We start from the raw sequence: 23,411 nt of genomic DNA on the forward strand, positions 1-23,411 counted from the left end.
AACTTTGTTGTACGTGTAGTATCACAAACACGCAATATTATACTTCTGCCATCTTTTGGAGCTGACAAGTTTCAGCAGATTTTGACAAATCAGAGAAGCTACAGATTCATGTTTAAGGCCCGGTGTTCAGAATGTGCAGCTGTAACTGCAGGTAACGAATGCTCCCGCAGCGGCACTTCAAAAAGTTATGTCCCAAGACTAAATGGAAATGGTAGAAGGAAACTTCGGTATCTGTCATTAAAGGAGAAACACACTGCTATGAAACATTTTTAAGAAAGAGTCCTCGATTTTTACCTTGAAATACATATTTTTATTCCACAGTGTTTAATTAGCTTTATGACCACTTCCTTGGAAATGAAATGTCAATCAAGGAAACAGTTAATTTTCAAAACAAGCACTTACCAGGATATATCTTAATGACTGTGCTAAACCTGCACTCTGGCTATAATCATACTTTTCTTCTTTAATCTACATAATAAATTACTCTGTACCATACAGCTTTCATTCTTCTCTTTTCTTCAAACACAACTGTTGTACTTATGTTGGATTTTAACAAGTTCACATGTTCAAAGATACTCTCCTAAAAAAAAATTTATCAGGTCACACACCAATATGAAAATTGTAAAAACAGTCATAAAATCGTTGTCATCCTTACAGACTACCATCCTGCTAAGTCAACAATCTCTCTGAAAATTGCTAAGGATGGAGGGCCAAACATAGCTCTCTGGCCAAGCTAGAGCAATTCTGTTGACTTCAAAAGGAATGCATCTGCCCTGTGAGATTTCTTTTGTATAAAAGCTTCCTTGGAAGGTTAATGGAAATTAAGCTTTCAATCTATTCTAGATTTTCAAAAGGGACAATTTATCCTTTATCACTGGACAGAAATGAATTTTCCAAAGTATTAATGAATTTCTGTCTCATCCATGCTTTGAAGTTTCGATACCATTCTATAAGCTTTTTTCTCCTTTGAATCTTTTCTCGTAAGCTCATTTTTTTTTCTTTCTCTAGAAGAGCAGGAAGCTCTTTCCAGTTTTTAATAAAGATAAATGGAGCCCCCATGGTTTTTAATAATTGTAATGGAGCACTGTGGTACATTGATGAATTTCCGCAATCACCCGGTGTCATTACATCTTCTATAACAGGCAGAGATCCATACGAACAAGCTTCATAAATTCTATAGCATTCTGTATTTATTCCCACTGGGCACAATGTCAAATCACTCTGCAGCAAGGCATCTTGATAGTTTTTGAAACTTTCATTTGTCTCTTGAGGCTGCCACCTAGGAAAGTAAAGGGGTTCAAAATTAACATTCTTCTCAGGCACTGCAATGAAAAAGTAGAGATATGCTTTAATTTCAATTATTTATAAAACTGAAAATGCAAGAATTTTATATTACACACATAATCAATAGGCTTTTACTTCTAGTCCTAACTAGTCTTAAAGAGTCTTCTAAAGATGTATTGACAATGTCACTATTAAAAATAGATTGTAACACTTTTTACATATGGTCCCTTTAGGAAATTATTAATACTTAGAAGTGTAAGAGGCAAACAAACACCACTTTACATCTTTTGCATGACTTGAATGATGCATATGTCAATTTACTTCACAGCACAGTTCAGAAATAGACATACAGGGAGACACTTGATGGACTTTTTAATGAAGTTTTTGGCCTCAAATACTTTAAGTCAGTAGAGGTTGTCTCTTCAAAAGTTAGGATGTAAAACAATCCATTAACCTGAATCCATCTGCCTGAAGTGCCTCAGAACATCTGTGAAATAAGAGTTTATGTCACAGATACAATCTGTCTCTTGAGATTCTTTATCAGGGTAGCTGAGGTCTTCCTAAGCACTACTGTGTCTGCTATCAAACATTTTATAGGTGTTGCTTGGCAAAATTAAGAAATACAATCAGAACCCTATTACTGTTGGTCAAAAGATCTGTTCTACCTACTTGAAATAAAAGAGCCGCACTGTACAGATTAAATCCACTCTTATATGGAACCCAACAAAACACAGCTTTTTCTTCTACTAAGATATTAATACACACAAGGTGCAAGACAAATATTTCTTCACCCACCATAATCAAACGTATGTAAGAAAAAAAAAGATGGTCCTTATATGTAGTATACATAGGACATTTTTCTATGTATTTAAAAATACACTTTAGGTAAAATATAGCAACAGAAAGTCCATTGCGTTATGAAGACCTACACAAAGAGTCTCAGCAATGTTCTCTGTTTTAATTATGACTGGGTACCTTTATTTGTAGCATTTTTTAACACTCAAGAAAGGATTGGTAATAATGAACCAGGCAAAAAAGTCTGAGTATTTTCATGAAGTAAATCATAGTCTTACTGTTCTCTGGCTGCAATCCAGCAAAGTTTGTCAAGCCCATCCTGCTTCAGAATTTCCATTAGAGCCTCTCTAGAAGAGTTCTTATAAACTGTTCCTAAGAAATTACATATATATGATCTTGGATCATGTAGCATTGACCAGCTGGGTTCTATAACTGGAAAATTTCTGTACCTGTAAAAACAATGTACCATTAGACTGTATGCTTTTATGTCGAAGAAAAAATAGTTTGCACCATTTCATCTTTACTGCAGGAGATTCTAAGACTAAAGCCACCTATTTGTTGCCAATCCACATCTAGAAAAACAGACAGACCCAAAAGCAAACCAGTGCAAGTCCTGTCCTAAAGGTTTTTATTCCCTTTACTCTCTCCACTGAGCCCCTCCACTCTCTCAGAGGCTTTCCAGAATACTTATGTCTGCTTTCAACATCAGAGATATTATGCGTGCATGTTATAAAATGTCCTTCAGAAACATGCTTTTTCAAAAGCAGCTGTTCTTGACGCAACCACTAGTTTTGACTGAAACGGCCAGGCTAATGGTAACTATGGAGTTTAAGTCTCAGCTATGTTAATCTCTAGGCACACTTAACTGAAAATACCACTGGTAACCTCTCAAAGGAAAATCTCACTTTGATCTGGGTGGACTTCATTAATCTAACCTTCTGGTTACTAAATAAGCTTATCATACAAGCTATTTAACTTGCCTTTTTGGATTCAACAAAACCAATTTAACATTCTGAGATCCAATGTAAGCTGTATGCCATCCTTTTAGACATGTTTCATCACATCAGGCATTTTTCTTTTTTTTGACTGGTTCCTCAAATCTTACACCACTTACTTTAGTCACCAGTGAAACACTGTTTCAGCTGAAGAGTTGACACTAACTTTCTCATTACATAAAGTTAGTATTTTTTCTGGAACAGATGAATATTAAGAAAGTTTCTGCTCCTTTGCATTGTCAAATTAACATACATATTCCTTCTGATGTCACTATTTTTGATGGATCACTGTTATACTTCCCTGTTGTTTCTTTTTTGTAAGAAAAACTATACCCTGATCCCAATTCTTTACTGCTTTCAAAGGCAGTCTCTACTTCATCTCAGTAATTTCTTCATTGCCTTTAATAGTTCTGAAGACATATTCAATTTCTTCACCTTCCCAAATTTTGATGGAAGAGTCCTTTCCTTGTTCTCCTCCTGTGTGATGAATGTTAATTAACTTTCAGAAAACCGTTTTCTTCTTCATGCCAAATATTTCTGCAGGATTCAACACCTTTATTTTCCCTCTTCACTTGAAAATCTGGCACATTTGCATACCTTTAATCACAATTTTTAAAACTGTTGGTGATCACGGGCTGAAAACCCCCATTCTGATTGATATCTGATCTATCTTTCTCCACACAGCTTCGCACCCTGGTATACTGTTGTAACTGTTGTTGCTTTCTGTTATCTGTCACCTTAATCTGTGCATCTCAAAACTCAAGTTCTTTTTGCTTAGGAACTTACAATGCCATCAATTTTCTGACACCATCAGGAATCAAAATTTAGTGTATTTCAATGACACTGTGAGCAAGTTCAAGCTATGTATAAAAACTCCATCCATTTGCCAACTGGCTCAATACAGGATATTGAATTCAAATTCAACATAAAATATGAAAATAATTCTGTATTCTGATAAGTAGCTAAAACAGTATTAACTCTGTAAGGAGTAAAAATGCATCTGACTGAACCAAACCTTTATCTACTCCACATAAATAATTTGAGCAGTAAGTATAACAAAAATGGTTTGTGAGTAACCAGTTAAGCCAGGTTATGTTACTGTGATACTGGAGTATACTAATTACAAATGGGAGGCATACAATTTCCTTTTGAGAGTCATAACAGGGGTTAAAAAATGTACCACCAGTACCATCCCTTTCCTTTCCTAAACAAGCAGTTGTTGGAACTTAATTACATAAATATCTTTTAAATTCCCATGTCATTGGTACATATTACATCAGCATTTATTATAAATCTCAGGAGCAAATCTACTCAAGGAACAATAAACAACAGAAAACCCCACCAGACACAGGTTCATTTTTTTAAAGCTCCCTAAATCCTAGCATTCTTTTCCTGTTATCATTTTTATTGCTAAATGCAATTCCCAAAGATTCCCACACTTCACTTAGAAAATCATTAATAGGATCATGTTCTACAGTTTACTTACTAGAATTGTTTTGGGTATCAGCACTAACATTCAGATATATTTTTCCATACCTCATGCATAACAATTAAGTTTCAATTGTAATTTGTGTTTATAGCACTTACGTAGCCACTCCTAAAGGCCACTGGAAAATATCTTCTTCATTTACGAACGCATAGTCATATGTTACAAAGAGTAGATTTACAAATCCTCCATTTCTTTTCAGGTATGGTTGAATCCATTCGTTGCTGCACTGCTCATTTCCAAGCAGCACAACTGCTACATGCTGTATTTTGTGAGTCTGAATTAATGTTTGTGCATAATGCAACCACTGAGTGGCGTAAGTGATCTTTGCTTTTTCTCTTCCATTCAGAACTAGCACAACATTTTCAGTTTCAACTGAGAAGTAGCCAGGAACTACAGACGGACCAGTGATGAAGCTGTGAAAACCAAAATACAAACAGTAAACACCCTTAAGAAAATTATTGACCATAATCCTCTAAACATCCTTACTATACAATCTGTACTCCAGATATTTTTTTTTTCTTCAATAAAGTGAATGCAATATACTGCAAAGTAACTGTGCAACTGTAACCATTTCTGTTGATAGTATCTACAGTTTAACACAGGAATGAAGCTGACTTCATCTTTATTTAGGAAAAAGGGGATTTAGACTTAAATGAAAATAAGATATTCTGTCAATAAATCAGAACTACTACCATATTCAAACATCAAAATATGGGTAAATCAATCAACTTTAAAAAAAGGATGTACTCTGATGTTCACTAAAGCTCAAACTTTTTCTTAATTCCAGTAATAACCAACGAATACTGTGTTAGAACAAGAGAGGGGCCCTCCCAAAAACCTGTAAGAGTTAAAACCAGGTATCATTATGAGGGACAGTTAGCTGGTCTGGCATACTACTTTTAGGTTAGACCAAAAAACCACTGCGTCATCTGATACCGAGTAGAATTTCTAACACAAGAGGTATTAATCTCAATGGAAAATTATGTTGCTTGTGTGACCCAGGTCAAAACTTGAGGCTCTGATAGAAGCTAATAAGCACAAACATTTTAGGTAGAAAACTGCATTTCTAGATCTTTCACAATGTATTTAACACAGAAATTTCAATCATGTAGCAAAATCATTAAATCACTAATCATTTACAAGTATCTGACAACAACCATTTGTGACTGCAATGAAACAAGCCAACATTTGCCAGCTCCTGCTCTTCAGTTAACTGCTGTGTTAACAGACTTTTGACTGAACTCAAACCGTTAGTGATTACACAGCTTGGGAAAGAGGGGAGAGGAAAAAAAGCTTTTTTTTTTTTCCCCAGGAGTCAATTAAGTGTTAGTTTTCTAGGTGTGCTGCATTACTACAGGTTTTTGGCTACCAGCAAAACTTAATTTAGAATGAGCATGAGTTTTAACTAATTTAGAATAACCATGAGTTTTAACTCATGAAGTGCTGAGATTGACAGCTAGTTCCAGTTCAAGTGGGCTTATTGAGGAAATTCACAGCAAAAGCTGTAAAAACTACTCCAGCGAGGTTATCTGAAGCAGACTGACCTTAGGCAAGCATATTCTAAATCTGAGTCAAACCAACATGCTGCTCACTTGGTGGCAGTGGGATATTTTGGAGCCAAGATTCATGAGAATCATGATTTGGAATCAGGACTTCTAAGAGATTAAATGTAAGTCAGGTTAAAACTTAAAACCAAAGTTTAACAGACAATGATAAAAGACTCCACTCGGTTTAACAGACAAAAGAATCACTGGGATTCATAAGAGAGCATCAGAATGCCTAAAATAGTAAATAGGATACATAGTCAATCCAGTGACCACCTTGTTAAAAGACACCTGGAGGAAAAGAGTTTTTATCTATGGACACAGTGTTGCGAGGCTATCAACTTTATAGGAATAACAGGATGTGTAATAACCTGTGTGTAGGAAAGTTTAACGGCATAAAATTACAGTGGGGAAAAAAAGAAACACTATGGAAACCCCATACTTGAATAATAAAAACACAGTGCTAAGGTTGTACTATTAACTCCCCATCAGAACACAGTTGGGACTGGGAAACGTAAGGGAGATTAGAGAAACTGTCAAATTAAGGCAGTAGTAATAAGAGATTTTCACTACTCACATGAAGGCTAGATCAAGGATGGTATGGGGAGATTACATATTTTTGGACTCAATAAATGACTTGCTTCCTATAAAGTCCTTGTTTTTCCTTTCTAGTCGTAGAACCCATATGAAAAGAAGCTATTCCAGACTGGGTCTTCCAGACCTAATTCCAAAGGTGTTAGTCAGACAGCCATTCTGTAATAGCAATATGATTAAGTTTAACACGGCAGAGGAGAGAACATACCAAATACATCCAGAGTAGAGATATTCCATATGCAGTAAAGAAATTATTTAAAAATGAGAGAATCAAGAAGAGAACTCTGAAAGGAGTAGCCCAACAAGAAGCTTGCAAAGAACTTGTAGGCTGTTCAAAACCAGTGTTTTAGAAGCCCAGGCATGCTGTGTGCCTCAATCCAAAAAGGAAACAGTCCCCCCAAAACCTGTATGGCTTAACAGAAAAGTTAGGGAGACTGTCAAAGGGCAAAAGTCAGCATTGAAAACAATGAAAAGCTTGCCCAAACAAGGAGGACACCAAGCTCATAAAATACTGCTTATGAAATGCAAACAGAAAATTAAGGCTAAAAGCAATTTGAAAAACACCTTGTAAAAGGATGTTCTGGCTGACAGGTAAAGATTCTTTTAATATATGAAAACCAAAATATATAGAAAGTATACCAAAAAGACAGCTACAGAACCAGGGGGACAACAGTTTAAAAAGTGTTTAAAATGGGATGACAAAGCCATAGCAGAAAAGATGCCTGCACCTAACTCATTCTCTTCAGCAAGAAAACACCACAAGTATTAATCTGACTGAAGGATTTGGACCTGGATGGCATTCACTTGAGAGTTCTAAAGGAACAAAATTGCAGAACTACTGCCAAAGGTGTGCAGCTATCATTATGAAGAGCCACTATGACTGATGAGAAAGGCTCCACCAGTGTCACTCCCGCCTACAAAAACAACTTGAGAGGACTCTGGAGCAGACCAGTCAGTATGAACTCCCTCTCTGGAAGAGTCTGTAATAAACAGTAAGACCACTAGGTCTTACCGAAAGGTAAGATCACTGATCACATATGTGGATAAACAATGCTGGAAATGAGTAATCCTGTCTCACTGATCTGATGGCAACCTGTGAGTGGGTCAGTAAGAATACAGATAAAGGGGATCCAGTAGACACAGCGTATTTAGATTTTCAAAATGCTTCACCAAAGGCTATTAAGGAAACTAAATTGCCACAAGCTATCCTTGGCAGAATCCTCTGACAAGTAAAGAAACCTTCGCTCGTTAACTTTGTTGACCAACATGGTTTCATTCTGGCATGAATCAAGATGGTTGCAATTTGCGAAAGAAGGACAGGAGAATGGGACTGAAGAACTGTTGAACAACTGGGGCTAACAGGGACTGGGGGAAGGCAGCACTGAATGTTAAAACAGGGAGGGTGTGACTCTCAGTGGAACAGAAATTTAGGAATGTTCTAACTTACTGAGAAGAGGTAACAAGTTTGAAACTCCCTGCTCTACAACATCCTCCTAGATGACAGGAGAGAAGGATATGAATTGCTTCAGGTCAAGAAAAGTGCTAAACTCTGCTCTCCTACTTCTTGTATGAATTACCAGCACGTCACTGAAATCCACAGCTATGCAGTTCCTTCACCCATGTTTTTAAAAAAATGTCCCTGCATTTCATGTAGAAGTTGATACTTCTAGTATTCTTTATGTAAGTTCTTCAGTAAAAAGTCAAAGCCATCAAAATCTATATTAAATATGTATTCTCCATCATAAATATACAAACCGGGTTTATTCATGCAACTGTGTTCAAGTGATATTTTGGCATTTTTGTGTCTTTAGGTTTGATAGTCTTTAAAAATATTCATGGGAGTTCTGTGTTTTAACAATCATTAAACCTACCACAAAAAAACTGCACAGCAGCACATATTCTCCAAATATGTCACCTCAGCTAGTTCCCTCTAGCCTCATCTAGTAATCAAATGGAGATAATTCACCTCAGCCAGGCAACAAAGAAGTCAACAATTCTAGACAATCTTATAACCAGTGAGCAGCCAAAATCATGTACTAATTCTTCCTCACACAAAAATACAAAATAACATTTCTAATTTCAGTAAGAAGTCGAACTTCAGCTATTTAATTTCAGAATCCTAATGATTAAAATAACAGTTATATTTGCATATTTTCTACACTTTGCACAAGTTCCTACCAGTCTGTCAAATTTTAACCTCTGTTCTGTAGGTACCAAACTTAAAACTTTATATTTTTATGGGATCTAGCATCCAAGTTGAAGTTAAAACAAAGACTCTATTTTCCCTGGTTCCTCTAAACATAACAAGAAGATATTTAAATGCTTAGTATAGAAGTTTTTCTTTGAGACGTGCTTACCCTAAGGAACCATGTGAGGTTATTATTCATCTGAAACAGGCACACCAGAGAGAAAATGACCATAATCAGTCAAGTGACAGACTCATTAAGTGCAGCAAATTATTTTCATATTATAAACATGAAAAGCAAGGGCTTGAAAAAAATCCTCATGTCCTTACCAAGGAGACAATCTATCTGGTAGAGTGTCATTGATTTCTACAGCTTCTGAGATTCTAATTCTGGAAACAAAAATGTCTCTTCCCATCAAGATAACACTACAGGCACTGCTCTCTATTCAAAGAAAGTATTGTATCCTTTCTCCAAATCCGTGAATGGAAAGCTCTATTTCTCTGTCAGGAAGACTACCAAGATGCAGTAGCATCATTCATAGTTGATTCCCTAATCTTGTAGGATCAGGTTGTATTTGCAGACAAGGAATACAGCTACTTTTTTTAAACAGTATGTCATTACCTCTATTTTCTTAGATGTAAGACAGACTCTTTAATAATTACTATGTTTAAATCAAGTCTATGTGTCTTTCTAGAACACATGTTTTAAAATCACTTATGAATGTGATGCAGGCATTACTGGAAAGATTCTATGGCCAGTACCATGTACACAGTCAGATACCTTGATAAACAATTCGAAGTGATAACTTCTGTGATCTCTTAAAAAAACCCTTTCAATTCACAATCACATATTGACTTCAAACATTATCTGCAAATTTCATCTAGAACACCCTGTCTTATTGTGCAAGGAAAAAACTGAAGCATCACATTTTTCAGAATTTAAATTCACTTAAGTGTGTCATTTATGCTTTAAAAGAAAACTTAAACAGATGGGTCCTGGTGCAAGTGATTAAATGTTGTAGGACTGGCAGACTGGCCAAATAGATGAAAAATCCTTCAGCTTTCACTGTATCTTATCAGAAAGCCTTAAAAATGGTATTAAATAGGATGTTAGAGAAAAGTTCTGTATCATTCACTAAATAATATAGATGTTTGACAATAGTTTTAAAACATGCATGATCACAGATCAAAATACATTTTTAAAGCAAACAAGGCTTCAAATGTAATCTTCCTTTACATATAAAATTTTGCTTTGCAAATCAAGTAGTTAACTAGATGCTAGGTCTCACAGATTGTTTTTGTTATAAATAGAAACAAATTATTGCTTTGATACAATCCTGTTTATGAATGAATGAGTGAAGTCCCTCTTCCCTGAATACAACAGAAACCAAATAGCAGGAGACATCTTCTTGCCTCAAAACCCCAAGCGTCTTCCAATCAACTGTCAGCTCCAAACCCCAGTTCTTAAGACTTTTATCAGGGTTGTATTCCCCCTCCCCCCCTGAGGTCTCTTGGCTGCCCTCCCTCTCAGCATTGGTAAGTCTTCCCACACTTCTTTCAAATACACCAATCTTCATAAAACATCAGATGAAATTGCTCCCTAGTTTTCTATTTTTAATAATGATACGTTTGGGCTAGAATTTGCTGGTTTTATCAAGTATGTGTTTCCATGAATATATGATAATTTTGAATGAGAAGTTGTGTGCATACTCCATAGTTATCAAAACATGACAAAATTGAAGTATTTGCAACTGATATTAAAATAACTGCAACTTTGAGATACACAAAATAATGCACCAGTGCATCTTACCATGTTCTTTAGCTTTCCAATGCATTGTTTGCTAAAGTTAACACAATTGAAGTCAACATCATGCAGCTAGTACCTGAAATACGTTTTTCCTGCTTTTTGGCTTCCTTCTCTCCACTGTGCAGTCACATTAGCTGGCTCAAGATGCCCTTCAAAAACATGTTGCCAAAGGTAAAGACCTATAAATGAAGATACAATGGAGAATTTGAACGCACGGATCTTGCCTACTCTACTCTCCTAGCACATAAAAGTATTTCTGGGAGATAAAAAAGCATAACAACATAAGAACTTGGGAAAGAAATGTCAGAACTTTTTATATAGTATGTTCATTGCTTCCCAAATTCTGTATGACTTCAAATTAGTTAGGATGAATTTTTCACACATTGGGGCATTTAAAAAGATTCTTTGGCTGTCAAAGCATCAGTCGATGACAATATAACACATTACCACTTCTGTTATCATCTCTTTTCATACACATACCACTTAAAAATGAGCAAATATTAATCAGCATTTTAAGGACAAGCATACTTATCTGAAGCTTTTGTGAAACACATTCAATTTTTGTGATAGACTGCGTCACCATGTAACATACCAATGTGTTCTACAATGCTACATGAAAGTTCAACTGCAGCTGAAAATTTTACATTTTCAAAAAAGCTAAAATAAGAACAATGGTATGTCTTCAGCAGTAGTTAAAGAACCTGAGAGGACCTTGGCCCCCTGTTTATGTAGAGTGGAAACTCAGTGTATTCTACAACAGAAGAATTTCCAAGTCCATCAGTGGCAGTAGTACTGCAGTATAGAAAATGCCTTGTTTCTCACTGTGCGATGCTTTATTTTACAAAGTGTAAATGTGACAAAAACAAATATTCTGGTTTAGCCAAGTACTGTCAGCTAGATTGGATTCAAAAAGTAACTGTATTTCTCTGCCATTTGAGCCATTTTCTTTGACAGATGTGAAAAACAGCCTTGGAAAGAATTGATACAAAGAAGCTGGAGTCTAACTGCTCCTATACTGGTATCAACATAAATCTGGAGTAACAGCTACCACTTCTTTCACGATCTTCATGTACAGATACCCATATTATTTAATCATATACATAGCTTTTAGTCATTAAAAAAAAAGCAGAGAAAAGTACTGTATCAGAAAGGTTGTGATAGATAGACATTGATTACATCTGCTTACCAATTGCTGCTTTGCCCCAAATCTGCACTCTAAGCCTGGTTTGTTCTTGGTGAGATCTTGCATTTTTTATCATCTTAAGATTAGCTTCATATCTTTGCTGGGAAGCAACCAGTTCATTTTTCTCGTCCCCTTCCCACGGATTCCACTCTTCATTTCCCAAGGCAACATGATCTAAGAAACCAAAAGCGTAATTTACATAAAAAAAGAACAGATTTCCGAGTTTAGAAAAATGACCGATTTTCTTGAGTTCCGTTTCAAGCAGCACCTGACAACGCTCCCGCCGCCCCGGGCCGGGCACACCGCCTACCCCGCGGCCCGGTGCCTCACGAAGCGCTGGGGAAATAGCCGCCGACAGCGCAGGCCCGGCAGCGGCGAACGGGGCCCCGGCAGCGGCGAAGGGGACCCCGGCTACGGCCGTGGCCCCGCTCTCCCTCAGGAGCTGCTTCCGGGCGCCGCCCGCCGCGGCGCTGCCGAGCAGAGGCGCTGGGAGACGAGGCGCTGCTCTCGGCCTGGCCCGGGCTTTCCAGGCCGGGGACAACAGCGCGGGGTGGCGCCGCCGCTCCCCCGGCTCCGGGGGCGCCCAGGCCTCTCCGGTGCAGTCAGGAGCTGACAAAGGGCGTCGGCCCCGCACCAGCCCGCCCCCCCGTCCCCGCAGCTGCCCGGCCAGCCCGCCCGCCCGCGGCAGGGCGGCTCGGAGCGGCCCCGCCTCCGCTCTCACCTCGCGGGCCGCGGCGGTCCCGGTGCGGCGGACGGGGGGCGGCCGGGCGGCGGGGCCGCAGGAAGACGGTGTAGGCCGCGTACAGGGAGAAGAGGCCGTAAGCGACGATCAAGGCGGAGCACAGCCGCTTGCGAGTGCCCCGCATGCCGCCCGGCGCGGGCGGAGGCCCCGGCGGGGGGCGCCGTGAGGCGGCGGCGGGAGCCGCGCCCGCTGGGACGGGAGGGGCCTCCGCCCGCGGCCCTGGGCATCGTCCCCAGCTGACGAGGCTTGGAGCCCTCGTAACGTGACCTGCCGCTGCCCCACAGCGCCCCCCACCCCGTTCCCCCGAGCGCCGCCGTTACAGCCTCAGGTACGCGGCGAAAGCAGGAGGACACTTGTCCCGTGGCGGCTGGGCGCCGAGAGCCCGGTACTGCCGGCCTCGTCCTTCCCGGTCGTGCTGGCGCGGGGTGTTAGGGCGGTGCCGGGGGCTGCCCCAGCGGCGCGGAGCGGCCCGCAGCCGCGGTGTGCTCTCCTCCTGGGGGCTGCGCACGGCTGTCGGCAGCACAGGATCCAGAGGCACGGGAGATCGGTTCAGGAGTGCCAGACAACCTCCGGCTGCCCAATGTACCTAAACGCCCGTTGCCTTTAGCGTTCGGGATGTACGGTCCCGGCATGGGCGGAAGCTCCTGTGATCCGTGCCCGGTGGGTTGGTGCCTCGGGGGGCACGGGAGGCAGGGGGGTCCTGAGCAGCTGCCGCCTTCTGCCCGCAGCTGTGTGCTGGCGGTCTGTAACCGGGTTGTAAATGGATGGGTGAACAGCACTCTCGAGTCGTGGGAGCTCTGTATAACGAGGAGAGCTGTGGACTGACTGAGCCGAGTTATGTCACAAAGTAAGAATGTTGAAGTTCATTTTAGGCTATCCTTGAGCCCTTTTTAAGGCTAGATGTTACAACTTCTGTAAAGCCTCTACCAGCCAGTTTTCAAACACTGTGATCCTAATGTAGCCAAAAGCACAGCTGAGACGAGGAGCTAGGAAATTAAAATAGAATATAGAAATTAGGCACTCAAGAAATGAAGGTATAACTTAGTTTAGAGATGAAGATGGAAGACTTAGAGATCAGGCTAGGGGCTAGAGGCCCATTAGTTAAAAGATAACTAAGATTGAATAGGATAATAGATCACAGTCTATGGGCCAGAGAGCAGAACAATATGGAAACCTTGATTAATGGAAGCTGTGAGGGAACGCTTCCTGATGGAGTAGGAAGACAGCCCTAAAAACTGGTCAAAACCAACCATATGGTCCGGCCTGAGTCCAGGAGGCTACAGAGACTGCGCAAGAAACCGAGGTAAAAAGTTCAACAGTGAGGAAGAGGAGCTACTTCATCTCTGCGACCCCAGCCCATGACCACCGGGACACACTGCACAGATGCGACTAGGAGGAGACCGGGGCGGAACATATGAAAAAGACTTTCAGGTCATTATAATACGAAGCGGGGATAGGTCATGCATATGTATAGGCGTATTATGAATATGTGATGCTTTGTAGCATAAAGCCAAGACAAGGTGCCATGAGAGGTACACACGTTTGTGGTGGAGCGATCCCCCGTGTGTCTCAGCGCTGAATAAACATACCTACTTTATAACCTTATAGGTTGTGGAGTCGTGTTTCCGCAAGTCACAGTGACCTTCACCTATCCAAAGCAGAGAGTCTAGAACAGTATAGATTATAACACAACACAACCCTGCAGTCTGCTCTGGACTGGAGCAATTCTTTCTTGATCAATTTTTTTACCTTTATAAACACAAAACTTTGTTCTATCCCTGACCTAAAATTTATTTGATGGACCTCTGTTTGCTCCAAACCAAAATGTAACTAGTTGCCATAGCAGCCCTTCTGAAATAAATTTACGGTCATCCCACTGCCAAGTCCTAAATCTAATTTAATGATTTACACACTCACTGAACTAGAAATCTAGCCTGATGACCCACAGTGGCAGCAATGAGTCCTTTATTTTGACATCCCTTTCTGATTGGCTGCATTAGCCTGAGTCACCACTTTCTTCCAGCCCAGCTCTTAATTCTGAATGTAACCCTGATTTCATAGAACCATAGAATTATACAATGGTTTGGATTGGAAGATTTGGAAGGGACCTTTAAAGATCCTCTAGTTCCAACCTCCCAGCCATGGGCAGGAACTTCTTTCATTAGATCAGGTTCCTCACAGCCCCATCCAACCTGGCCTTGAACACTTCCAGGGATGGGCCATCCACAACTTCTCTGGACAATCTGTTCCAGTGCCTCACTACCCTCATTGTAAAAAATTTCTTCCTTACATCCAATGTCTTTCAGTTTAAAACTGTTGCCCCTTGTCCTGTCACTATGGGCCCTGGTGAAAAGTTTTTCTTCATCTTTCTTATAAGCCCCCTTTATATATTGAAATCCTACTCATTTAAAACTTGCATATAATGCAGATGACTCTTGTCAGTACTAGCAGTAACCTGTTGTAGAATTGCAGGTCAATGCACTTGTTCCTGTTAGGCATCATGGCCACTTTGCTTTGGTTATAGTGATTTATAATTTTATAGAAAAAGTGCACCAGATAAATGCTTTTGAAATGAAGACTGAGCTTCTCTCCTCCCTGTCTAGCTTAGTGTGTCTGTATGAATGCACAGTGAAGTGGTACAGTCACAAACTTCAGGAACATCAGAGACATGATGTCTATAGTTGTTGATATTAAACTTGTTTTCAGCTCTAACTGCAGTCTGTTTTCTAGACTGTATCAGTAACTGGATCTGTGTGCTGAGTTGCAAAAATTCATAGAAAACCTTTGTACAAACACTTTAATTTAAAACAGAATATGATAATGAAAGTATGATAAACATAAAGCCAAAAGGAAAGAAGAGGGTAATAGAAATGAATTAAGGGCAAAGAAGAAAGTAAATGTTAAATCATTTGGGAACACAGGTTTCCTATTGCACTGCTTTGAAAGATGATTAGAACGTTCTCTCTTCTCCCCACACAGTTGCAGTTAATTTCTTATAAAAATGACAGAAGAGGCTTGAAAAGAAAAAGTCAAGAAGGATTAATCTAAGAAGAGTTTGGATTATAGACCATTTCATAAATATAGTGTTTTGAAAGTCTGCATTTGAATGCATTTCAATAAAAAATGCAGAAAGCGAACAGGATTTGGAACAGTGGTGATCATTGCTCAGTGGGACTTTCACAATAGTGATGATACAGTTGTCTTATTTACAGCAGAGGAGAAAGGCATACCAACTGAAGTGGTAAACAGGCAATATCAATCAAAGTCTTAGAACAACTGTAGTAGATGTCAATGTTTGATCATTTGGAAAGAAATTCAAATGCAAAGAAATTCAAATGCAGAAGTGAAAATGTGTGAGAAGGAATAGCATATACTTTCTGAGCATAACTTCTTAATCTTACGTTTCCTACTCATGTTAATTCCTTGTATATATTGCAAGTTGCATTGGCTCATTTCATGGGCAAAACAGGATGGAAAAAGCTGTATGTAATGTAAAAAAGCATATTCATTTTATAAAAAGAGCTTTGGCTCCTGTTCAAAATATCCAGCCAGTTCAGGACAGACTCAGATAAATGGTTTTCCTATAATGCAAACTCAAGTCCCATAGAAACTAGTGGGATTTAAGAATATATTTAATGATAAGAATATACTAAGAGGGTGTGAGGGGATGGACTTAACAGAATGCCTACATGAATTAAGATCTTAGAGTAGGAGCTTTGTCTAGGGACTACAGAGGTAAAATTTATAGGAACATAAAACTGGAAGGAACCACCTTAACCATGGAGTACCCTGAAATCATGGAAAACCATGCAGCAGGTACCGAATTGAGGAAATGCCTGTACTTTATACACAGTGTCTGTGGGGGCTTACAAAGGCCTAGCAAGTACTACTTCCTAGTACTCTGTAACAAACTTCTGATGTGTTGTAGAAGACCAAAAGCCAAGTGATATGTCACAAGAAGGGGGGAGACATCAAGAGCATCATTGATGTCTCAGACCTCTGTGCAAACAAGATAATTATATCTACTAGTTTATATTAAGAAGCAAACGTGTCCTACAGTGTAGACGAGGGTGAAAAGCCCAACAGCAGCAGCTGAACATGAAAAAATCCTGAACCCATATCTGGTAAATCAGGAGACAGATTCTTTCTTAGCTCTGAGACAGCTTGCTGTATGATCTTGTGGCAAATTATCTTGTCTTATGGCGCTCCATCTGACTCCTCATAAAATGTTCGTAACTGAACTTCTGGGACTGTTATGAATCCTAGCTGATACAAAATAGTTAAAGTTTTCTTTGAATGACAGGTACTCAATAAAGACAGGAAGAGTTGTAACAAAAAGGAAAATCTATTTAATTACAAGGACTTTGAGCAGCAAACAAACATTACAAGTTCTTTCCATTATAAGGCATTGTAAATTGAAAGATACAGGGGAAAGATGTATCATCAGGTTCAATATCTGTATTTAGAGATAGGAAAAAGAACAAAAAAAGCACAAAAGCGTCAAGTACATTCAACAAATGCCTATTCTGTTCAAGAGTTCATTGCAACAAATGAAAATTAACCTGGAGTTTCAAAATTAAGATTGTGAGTGTGGCTGAAAGCCTAAGTCAAAATACATTCTTCTGTACATCAGGTAATTTGAGTAAGTAGCCGTAAAAGAAAGCTTTTTTTCTCTGTGAGAAGTAATTATTTCTGCACATATGCTTAAAACAACACTTTCTGAAACTTGTTTTTGCTACTCATGACTGCCTACAATAAATCATTCTTTGGTCTCTGTTTCTCCCTTCCAACCAAACCTGTTGTTAAATTCTGTGGCATTACTTGTCTTATCTTAGTCTCTGCTCATTGGCTGTTGGGTTGGAATTGATTGACAGACATCACTGGGAAGTTCTAAAAAACTGTGTTGACCAACATGTAATATATGCAGACCTGAGCAAGGATTTAAGCACAGCTAGGAATGAAAGAAAGCATTGGTTAGACTTCTAGGAATGAGGACAGTTTTTGCCAGAATGCCTGCAGAAAGGTTCTGAGGTATAATTACTGTTCGTATTAGTCCCGTTTTCATTAAGAAGTTTGCAGAGTTTTCTACTGCCACCTGCAGAACGTAGTACGCAGCTGCTGTTACAATTTTTCTTCTACAAAAGCCTGAGTCTCCTGGTAGGCTGCACCATACAAGGCTGAATGAAAGGGAGAGGTCTGCAGGAGGCAATTAAAGATATGAAGCCAGGGAGAGGCCTCTCTGCTGGCCACAGATGACAGTGCCCTTCCCTGGGCTTTGGCAGAGGTTGCTCGCTGGATAGGTCTCTTGTGACGAGAAAGGTAACGGCCCCTGCTCGTTACCACTTGATTAATAGAAATACTTCTTCCTTCTGGCTCTGGTTCCTACACATACACCCTGACATTGTCCCTCAGGCAGAATCAGGCTCAGGTTAACTTCACTTTTACCTGAAACTAATTTACAGTGGCTGAACTGTCACCTCAGTGGGGTGATTGCCTGAGGCAGAGAGGTGATGGTAAGGAACTGCTGAAAATGGTAAAAAATTAAGGACAATGACCTCTTTTTTTGGTACAGCTGGATCAAAGAAGAGGGTGTCCACCTGTGGTCTTGCAGCTTCTTGGTTTAAATGAGAACAGCCTCTTCCTGAGAAATCAATGCACTGCAGGAGTGTCAAAATAAAGTGTTTTTTTTAAGCCTAATGAAATGAGAAAACCAACTGCTGTATTTAGTTCTGTGTTTCTTTCAGGTACAAGACATACCTATCTGAAGACTTCTTTAGATATCAAAGGGTTCTCCTCCCATGTGGCATGTGTTACATTTAGAGTATCTCCAGGCTGTTGTCTGTATAGACTATTCTATTCTATTCTATTCTATTCTATTCTATTCTATTCTATTCTATTCTATTCTATTCTATTCTATTCTATTCTATTCTATTCTATTCTCAAAGCATAAAGCCATTCAAAACACTGTGACTCCTCCTGTAACACAAAGAAAGGACTTACAGCTGCTCTTTCCAAGACTGTTTCATGTCTTACACCTTTTTTAATGTCTGTATCAGGGCTAGGTTAGACTTTTCCAACAACCCAAATGGGTTTGATGTTAGCCATGCCTACCTTCAACCATGCTTCCCCTTGTTCCCATAACTGTCACATCACCAGTATTTTTGTTAAGTTAGTGTATAATGAAGGAAGGCAGTAAAGTCAGTTCTCTGCTCCTTTAAGATTTCTTTGGATGTTTTGACCCAGATAAAAGCCTTATGGCTCATTTGCTATTGTAATAGGGTAAAGAAAACCCTCTTAAAAAACATTGGTTTTACAATCTTAAGTACAAATCTAAGACAGATAAATATATTTATAAAACCAGCACCATTACATTGGCCTTTTGCATAAATCTTCAAGGTTTTTCAATAACATAAATGATTGCTTTGTGGATAGATGGGATTATAATCTCTCCTCCCCCCATTCTTGCTTTGAGTAGCATAAAGGGACATATTTGTGTATCACATTCATCTAACAGATTCCAAGGGAAAGAATTTGTTCTTATAGGAAGAACAAATAGGTTTTATACTAGCAGGAATGTTGGCCGTATTTTAAAATAAAACTATATTCGCACCTCACACTGTGGTGTGAGTCACTCTGAGTTTCTGTATCACATGGCTTACATGGGAAAGAAGGGATCATTTAAAGTCTACAGTGTTAATGGAGGTGGTTGCTGTGCCACTTAAAAATCACTTGAAACTGCAATTTCTTTAAAAATTAATTTCTGGAACACAAGCAATGTAATCTCTCATGGAGGAATTCTAAAGCTGTAGTTTGTGGTTCCCTCTGGCACATGAACAGTTGTGCTTCTGGCACTTGATTAGACTTTCTCCTGTGATATTCATGTATGTGCCTCATTTACATGGCAGTTACACAGGTGATAAGAGAAGGAATGTAGATCACTTGGCAAAGAGCAGCAGTGTGTGACCTGTCTGAACAATTCATATGAACCGCAGTTTATTCACTGCCTGTATCTGGGGATTTACCAGGAGACAGGGCAGGTCTGTGTGAAAGTTGTTCTGGCTCAAAGACTTATAGGCTGGGTATCAAGGATTTGCAGTAGGCTTCATTCAGTGTAGGTTTGGAAATTGCAGTTAGCTGTAAGTGGAGAAATATTTCATGAAATATGTGAATTTGTGAAATTGCATCCATATCTGGTTTGGAACTTGGTCAAAGTTTCTGGATTTTGGGACTCAACACTTCTTTGGCTGATGACTTCAGTACTGAAGAATTTTGCCTATTCTTAATCTCAAGTTATTTTAAAAAATGTCTTTCTAAAATTATTTAGGGCAATGAATTACTTAAAAGCTGGAGGAAGGCTAGAATGGTAAGCAGTGGAGTTTGGACTCTGGTCTTTAGGAGAGCAGAATTCTGTTTGTATATTGCTAGAGAGAATCACCTGGGAAGCCGCCATAATGTGGAAAGGTCCCTCACTATGGCAGGCTAATTTTTAAGGAAAACATACTAAGCGCTCAGAAACAAACTATCCTCTTGTGCAGGTAGACTAAAATTCAACAGAGGACCTTCTTGCCTAAAAAGTAGATTTATAATGAAGTAAAAATCAAAGAAGGAGTATTCAAGAAGTACTAATCAGTGATTCTGTGCCCAGTTAGTGTTTGATAATAAGCAAAATTACACAGGGATCCATAACAAGGACTATACTGTTCAATTTCTTCATTAATGACCTGAATGATGAGATAGCAAGTTTGCAGATGCTACTAATCTGGGGAGGAGGGTGGGTGGCAGGCATGCTGAACTTTCAGTCTGGATAGATCTTGAGAAAATTGAGAATTCGGCCAACAGAAATCATGTAAAGTTTAATAAAGAGAAGTGAAAAGTTTCACACCTGGGATTGAGTAGTCCTGTGTGTCAGTATGTGCTGTCAGGAACCCTGCCAGAAGAACATGGGTGTTACAGTAGATGCCAAACTGACTATCACTCAACTGAATGTTTTCCTTACAAATGAGATGAACTGCATACTTGACAGCTCTAGGGGAAGTGTGACCAGCAGATCCAGGGAAGTCATACATTTTCTTGACATTGAGGAAGCCACAGACCCTGAGCTCAGGAAGGATGTGGAGAAACTGAAGGGTCCAGTGGAGGGCTGCAAAGAGGTCAGCACATAAGCCCACAAAAAATGAGGAGAGGTTAGGGAGCTGAAATTGTTTAGTTTTGCAAAAAGGAGTGTAAAGGGAGATTTAATAGCAGCCTACAACTACTTGAAGGGCAGTTACAAAGATGCTGCAGCTAGAATGTTCTTGGTACTGGCAGATTACTCAGAGAAGGTGAGAAAGCCAAAGACTGCAGCATAGGAGGTCCAAGCTGGACATTAAGATAAACCATTTCATTAGAAGGGTAGTATAGCACTGGAACAGTTTACCCAGAGAAGTTGTGAATCTTCATCCTTGGAAATTTTCAAGACTCAACTGGGCGAAGCCATGACTGATCTTGTGTTGGCTATAGTCCTGCTGTAAGATGGAGATAGGACTAGAGAAATCCAGAGGTATTTTCCTACCAAGATTTCTATGATTCTTTCCATGAGCTTCTAATTATTTTGAGGTGAAGCACGTAGGGAATACCTAAGATTCAGTTTTTGTTAATCTTAAAATCCGGACCTCCAGATACGTTATATAGAGGACACAGATATTTGGAGGAGGGCTCTGAGATAGTGAGTCATATTAAATTCTTATTAAATACAGCTTAAATTTTAGATAGCATCCCCTCATCCCTGTAGTAGCTGGTCATTCTTACATGGTGACTTCTGATTTAACATTTCTCTAATGGCATCAGTAATGACAGTTTTGCAGTTTGGAGGAAGAGGAAGAATCAGCTGTTGCTAATTTGTTAGAATCTGTTGTTGCTGAAATCTGATTTCACTCTCATGAAAACAGACACAAGGATTGCATATATGGCACTGTGTCTTACCCAAAACCTCATTGCCAAAAGTTGCATGAATTAAATTCTATTGGGACTTGAAGACAGGCTAACACAAGTTGTAGTTTTGCTAGTCTCAATGCTGAGCACAGGGCTAGAGATTTCATTTCACTCATCTTGATTTCAGTATACCTGGCCTCTGACTGGAAAAAAATACAATGGAAGAACTTAGGTGTTCAAGGGCTCCCTGTCTCTTTATTTTAAACATTCTCTTTAAGCTGCCATCTCTACATTTAAATCAAGATCTTCTGAAACAGATCTGATCTGAGCCTTCCTTAGGCTTCTTCCAAATCTTGCTTACTTACCTAGGAGCTCGGATTACTGTTTGTCTCATTTGGGTTTTCTCCAAAGGACAGCAGTAGCAGAGGCTGGAGACCTTTCCTGGGATGTGAGCAGTCCTGTGACTGCCAATCCATTTTGCTACTTCTGCTCCATCTCTCCTCATGTGCGTTCAAAGATCAGAGCTATTATTTTGGGTTCTTCATGCTGGACAGTTTATGAGTAATGTTTTATGTGGTTGCACATAAATCCAAACCCACTATGTATTATCTTTTCAGGAGATAATCCTTTATCAGCCAATGTGGAAGTGCTCAGACAACCATCACCTCTCTAAAACATGACAAAGAGCACAACATCAAGGAGTGCTATCATGCTGCTATGATTTGAGGGATGATGTGCTATAACAAATGCATATTCTTCCTGATTGATATGAAAGATATAAAAGCAGTCTGCTTTTAAAGACCATGTTGGTGAATTAATTTCAGGAAGAAATATTATCCTTGAAATGACCTTTCCTATGTCTGAAAGAATATAGTTTCAAATGTAACTATAGATGTGTCTGAATGCAACCACATTCTGAGAATGAAGTGTGATTATTCCCCAACACTGATGTTCTCACCAGTGCCTGTTCACTGTGCAATGAACCTTTCAACAGATGCAATTAGAATAAAGGCTTTTGGGAGTACTGAGCACCTTGGACTGGATCTGCAGCAGAGGTCAAACTTCACTTCCTTCATCAGGAAGGATGGGAAAGTGATGATTTAGTTCATGTTTGAGCAAGGAATGAAAAAGATATCCAAGCATCAGCTTGTCCCCATGTGATTTACAGCAACTTGAAGTTAAGACAATCACCTTAGAGCTTAAGGGAAATTCTGGTACCCAGTGCTGGTACAGCAGTTCTGTCACTCCTAACCTTTACAGAGCCAGCTCTGGATGTAGGCAGAACTTAGTTTTGCTGACCCCAGGAAGAGAACAAATTAACAAACCAGTTCAACTTCTCATTGGCAGCAGTATGGCTCCTATACCAGTCTCCCAAAACAGACCCAGGTACCAACTCAAATGTACTCTTTGGCCCCCAGTAATGGTCCCACTTTTTGTGTGCCTTGCCCTTGCCAATACTATTTGGCAAAAGGGTGGCATCCTGCTAGCTGGTGGGAGGGGAAATAAAAAGAAGAATGATTGGGCACCTTATTCCTTCTTCACCTCTGGAGCAGGTTACTCTCTGCTCAGTCTCTCCCTGGACTAGAGCACAGCCTGATGCAGATAGCTGTCCACGCTTTGTCTCATCAACTGATTAGAAATGATGGTGTCAGAAGAAGCTGCTCCTTCACTGAGTTAATGTTAGGCAGGCACATAGCCATTATGTTACATTACATGTCAGCGTTGCTGACATATTGAGACTCGTTGCTGCTGTGTGCTTGGCAGTACACTTGAGAATGTGGCTTCACCACTTGGGTGTTGGCTTTGGCTGTACCTGATGCCTGGCTTGGTCCTCTGCTCCCATGCTGTCAAATGGCTGGGTATGTAACATGCAGCTGTAAATT

General features: G+C 39.7%; 1 protein-coding gene across 3 annotated transcripts; it reads right to left on the reverse strand.

Annotated features, from left to right (window-relative positions):
• Positions 1-287: 287 nt before the first annotated feature.
• On the reverse strand, positions 288-12,852 carry RXYLT1 (ribitol xylosyltransferase 1). Of its 3 annotated transcripts, none has more exons than XM_074827328.1 (6): positions 12,598-12,852; positions 11,880-12,050; positions 10,770-10,872; positions 4,662-4,976; positions 2,358-2,528; positions 288-1,279 (listed from the first exon to the last, which is right to left on the reverse strand). In XM_074827328.1, the coding sequence occupies exons 1-6, from the start codon at positions 12,740-12,742 to the stop codon at positions 862-864; spliced, it is 1,323 nt and encodes a 440-aa protein (XP_074683429.1). In that variant the 5' UTR covers positions 12,743-12,852; the 3' UTR covers positions 288-861. The 3 variants fall into 3 exon arrangements, with proteins under 3 accessions (XP_074683429.1, XP_074683430.1, XP_074683431.1); XM_074827329.1 differs by lacking the exon at positions 12,598-12,852 and adding an exon at positions 12,145-12,388; XM_074827330.1 differs by lacking the exons at positions 10,770-10,872; positions 11,880-12,050; positions 12,598-12,852 and adding an exon at positions 6,685-6,843.
• Between the last annotated feature and the right edge of the window lie 10,559 nt (positions 12,853-23,411).

This window comes from Strix aluco, chromosome 5, assembly GCF_031877795.1.
Source record: "Strix aluco isolate bStrAlu1 chromosome 5, bStrAlu1.hap1, whole genome shotgun sequence".
NCBI classification, from domain to species: Eukaryota; Metazoa; Chordata; class Aves; order Strigiformes; family Strigidae; genus Strix; species Strix aluco.